The 3,079-nt window shown below is 39.1% G+C and overlaps 1 protein-coding gene across 2 annotated transcripts; it reads left to right on the top strand.

Moving 5' to 3' along the window:
* The first annotated feature begins 109 nt into the window (after positions 1 to 109).
* LOC122301547 lies at positions 110 to 3,079 on the top strand. 2 transcript variants are annotated; one of them, XM_043112945.1, is made up of 3 exons: positions 110 to 381; positions 593 to 761; positions 920 to 3,079. In XM_043112945.1, the coding sequence occupies exon 3, from the start codon at positions 1,023 to 1,025 to the stop codon at positions 2,898 to 2,900; it is 1,878 nt and encodes a 625-aa protein (XP_042968879.1). In that variant the 5' UTR covers positions 110 to 381; positions 593 to 761; positions 920 to 1,022; the 3' UTR covers positions 2,901 to 3,079. The 2 variants fall into 2 exon arrangements, with proteins under 2 accessions (XP_042968879.1, XP_042968878.1); XM_043112944.1 differs by lacking the exon at positions 593 to 761.

Raw genomic sequence — 3,079 nt, 5'->3', positions numbered from 1 at the left:
AAGATTTTCCGTTTCATACACACTTTTTATATATAGAAGATTTAAATATTTTTAAAAATAAAAAAAAAATACGTTAATACATTAAAAATTAATTTTAAATGAATGGTCAACGGTAGCGATAACAATGGGCAGTATAGTAGAGTTTCTCGTAGGTTCTCCCGGATCCTTCCTGGTATCTAATTAGTTCATCCTTTTGGCAACGAATGCAGGCTTGGCAATTTCTATTTTGGCTGAGCCAAAATAAGCAACAACAGCGAGAATAATTTTCACCATGTATGCTTATTTGTGAGTCCCGGATCAGATTCTCAGAGAGAAAACTCGTTTCAATGAAAGCTTCTTCATGTATCATAAATTTCCCTATTATTATTCCGCACACCGCAGGTATGTGTCAGCTTCGACTTGCCTTTGTGAGCGAGCTTTTAAATCTTCCCGTATTTCTTTAATTTTTTTCGTTTACTTTCCTTCTTTGGGTATAAATTGGTGAGCTACTTTGGTCGAACTATGCCATATAAATTTCTGGGTTCTTTTTTATTTATTTATTTTTATTTTTATTTTTATTATTATCTTTTCCGTTGTTCTTGTGAAAACCCAGGATGAATAGATTGTCCTTTTTGGATCGGTTTCTGGGTTTTGAAGAATGAGACAATTGCTTGTATCTACAAACACTGGGCTTTTATCAGCAATAAGAGCTGAGCGAGTGATGTTCTTTTATATCGAATTTTTAGTTTGAGTCTATATAATTTTCAGCCGCATCTGGTTTTGTAAGTCAAATTTCAGTCTTGGTTTATGATTATCTTTCCTTGCCCACCGCGTCACACCACCCCCCCCCCCCCCCCCCCCCCTTTTTTTTTCTAAAACAAGATTTCTTTATATATGAGGACTAATTCTTAAAATGTATTATTTGCGATTCAAAACTCAGGAGGACAAATCGAAAGTCAACACATAGATCTACCTCCAGTGCCCTTTGTGTCGTTAATGCTACTGTGAGGGGTCAACTAGGCTGATTGGTGTTTTAATTGAGAATGGTTTCAACTGATAATGGCAGCCAGAAAGAAGAAATTGAGGAATCTAGCGGTGCTAAATTCAAGGGTGAAATTCCTCTTCACGTATCAGGGTCTCAGAGGATACTACTAACTGATGAGAACCCTAAAAGAAGGTTTTCTGATACATTTACTGCTCCTCTTAGTAGGATAAGGCTCCTAAAATTTGGTTCTGCATCTGCCAGATTTAAGCGGATAGCTTATGAGAGAGATGAGATTTCACGGTCTGTGGCTTCTTCAAGTGGTCACCGTTTGCGAGAACGAATCAGTGGGGTGTTTGATCGGAAAATTGATTGGTATTCACTCTTGAAAATGAGCAAAGAATGGATTAGAGACCCAATGAACATGGCGTTGTTTGTGTGGATCACCTGTGTTGCTGTTTCAGGTGCAATTCTATTCCTCGTTATGACTGGAATGTTAAACAGCGTGCTACCCAAGAAGCCTCAGAGGAATGCTTGGTTTGAAGTAAACAATCAAATTCTTAATGCTCTATTTACTCTTATGTGTTTGTACCAGCATCCAAAACGGTTCTACCACCTTGTACTTCTATGCAGATGGAAACCAGAAGACATTTCTAAACTAAGAAAGGCTTACTGCAAGCATGGGACCTACAAGCCCCATGAATGGGCACACATGTTGGTGGTTATTGTTCTGCTCCATGTAAATTGTTTTGCTCAATACGCACTTTGTGGCCTAAACTTAGGGTACAAGAGATCTCAACGACCAGCCATAGGAGTTGGAGTATGCGTATCTCTTGCAATTGCTGCACCTGCAATTGCAGGCTTGTACACTATCATGAGTCCCCTTGGAAGGGATTATGATTCTGAAATGGATGAGGAAGCACAGGTTCAGATTACCACTGGTGATAGGAGAGATCAGATGAGGGTGAAATCTTTAGAGAAGAGATATTCTTTTGCAGCAAGAGATGAGCAGCGGATTGTTGAGAACAGACCACAATGGAGTGGGGGGATTCTTGATTTTTGGGATGATATCTCTCTAGCTTATCTATCTCTTTTCTGTAGCTTTTGTGTATTTGGGTGGAATATGGAGAGACTTGGATTTGGCAATATGTACGTTCATATTGTGACTTTTCTCTTGTTTTGTATGGCTCCTTTCTGGATATTCACCTTGGCTTCTGTAAATATTGACAATGAAGCTGTTAGGGAAGCTCTAGTTTTTACTGGGCTGATTCTTTGTGTATTTGGTTTGCTCTATGGTGGCTTTTGGAGGATCCAAATGAGAAAGAGATTCAATTTGCCTGCTTATAACTTCTGTTGCGGTGAACCAGTGGTTTCTGATTGCGCACTATGGCTATTCTGTTGTTGGTGTTCTCTTGCTCAGGAAGTGCGGACTGGGAATTCCTATGATATAGTTGAAGATAAGTTCTACATGAAACGAATGGACAATGGTAACCAGCTGCCTATTTCTCCTTTGCCTCGTGAAGATGGAGTGGTTCAATCCAGATCCAGCCCAAGTTCTCCGCTTGGAGATTACTCTAGACCATCCAAGATGCTTACAACTAGTTCTCCAAGTCCCAGCAAAGTTTCAAAGGGCTACAGCCCAGAGAGTCGACTTTCTACAGTAAAAGAAGAGATATATGCAGGAGGCAGGGACAAAACAATGACAGACAGAGCGGTTCAATCCAGATCCAGCCCAAGTTCTCCACTGGGAAATTACTCTGGCTCATCCAAGATTCTTACAACTAGTTTTCCAAGTCCAAGCAAAGTTTCAAATGGCCATAGCCCAGACAGGCTATATTCTACAGTGAATGAAGAGTTTTATGCAGAAGGTAGGGACAAAACTATGACCCCACCATCTATATCGTTGATACAAAGGGAACCGCTTAGTCCAAAAAGATAAGCAAAGTTTGAAATTTTATGGTAGTTTGATCTGTATGTGAGATTACATGAAAACTTCCATGCAGTGCTTAGATTTATTGTAAAATCAAAGCATCCATGTTTATTTTTAGTTTGCTATTTGATGATATCTCTTTCTCAAGTAACTTCAATGCGTCAATGTAAATTTATAGTTTTTTTTTA

This window comes from Carya illinoinensis, chromosome 2 (assembly GCF_018687715.1).
Source record: "Carya illinoinensis cultivar Pawnee chromosome 2, C.illinoinensisPawnee_v1, whole genome shotgun sequence".
Lineage (NCBI taxonomy): Eukaryota > Viridiplantae > Streptophyta > Magnoliopsida > Fagales > Juglandaceae > Carya > Carya illinoinensis.
Note: the sequence above shows the minus strand (reverse complement) of the source record. Positions and strands in the feature narration are given on the sequence as shown.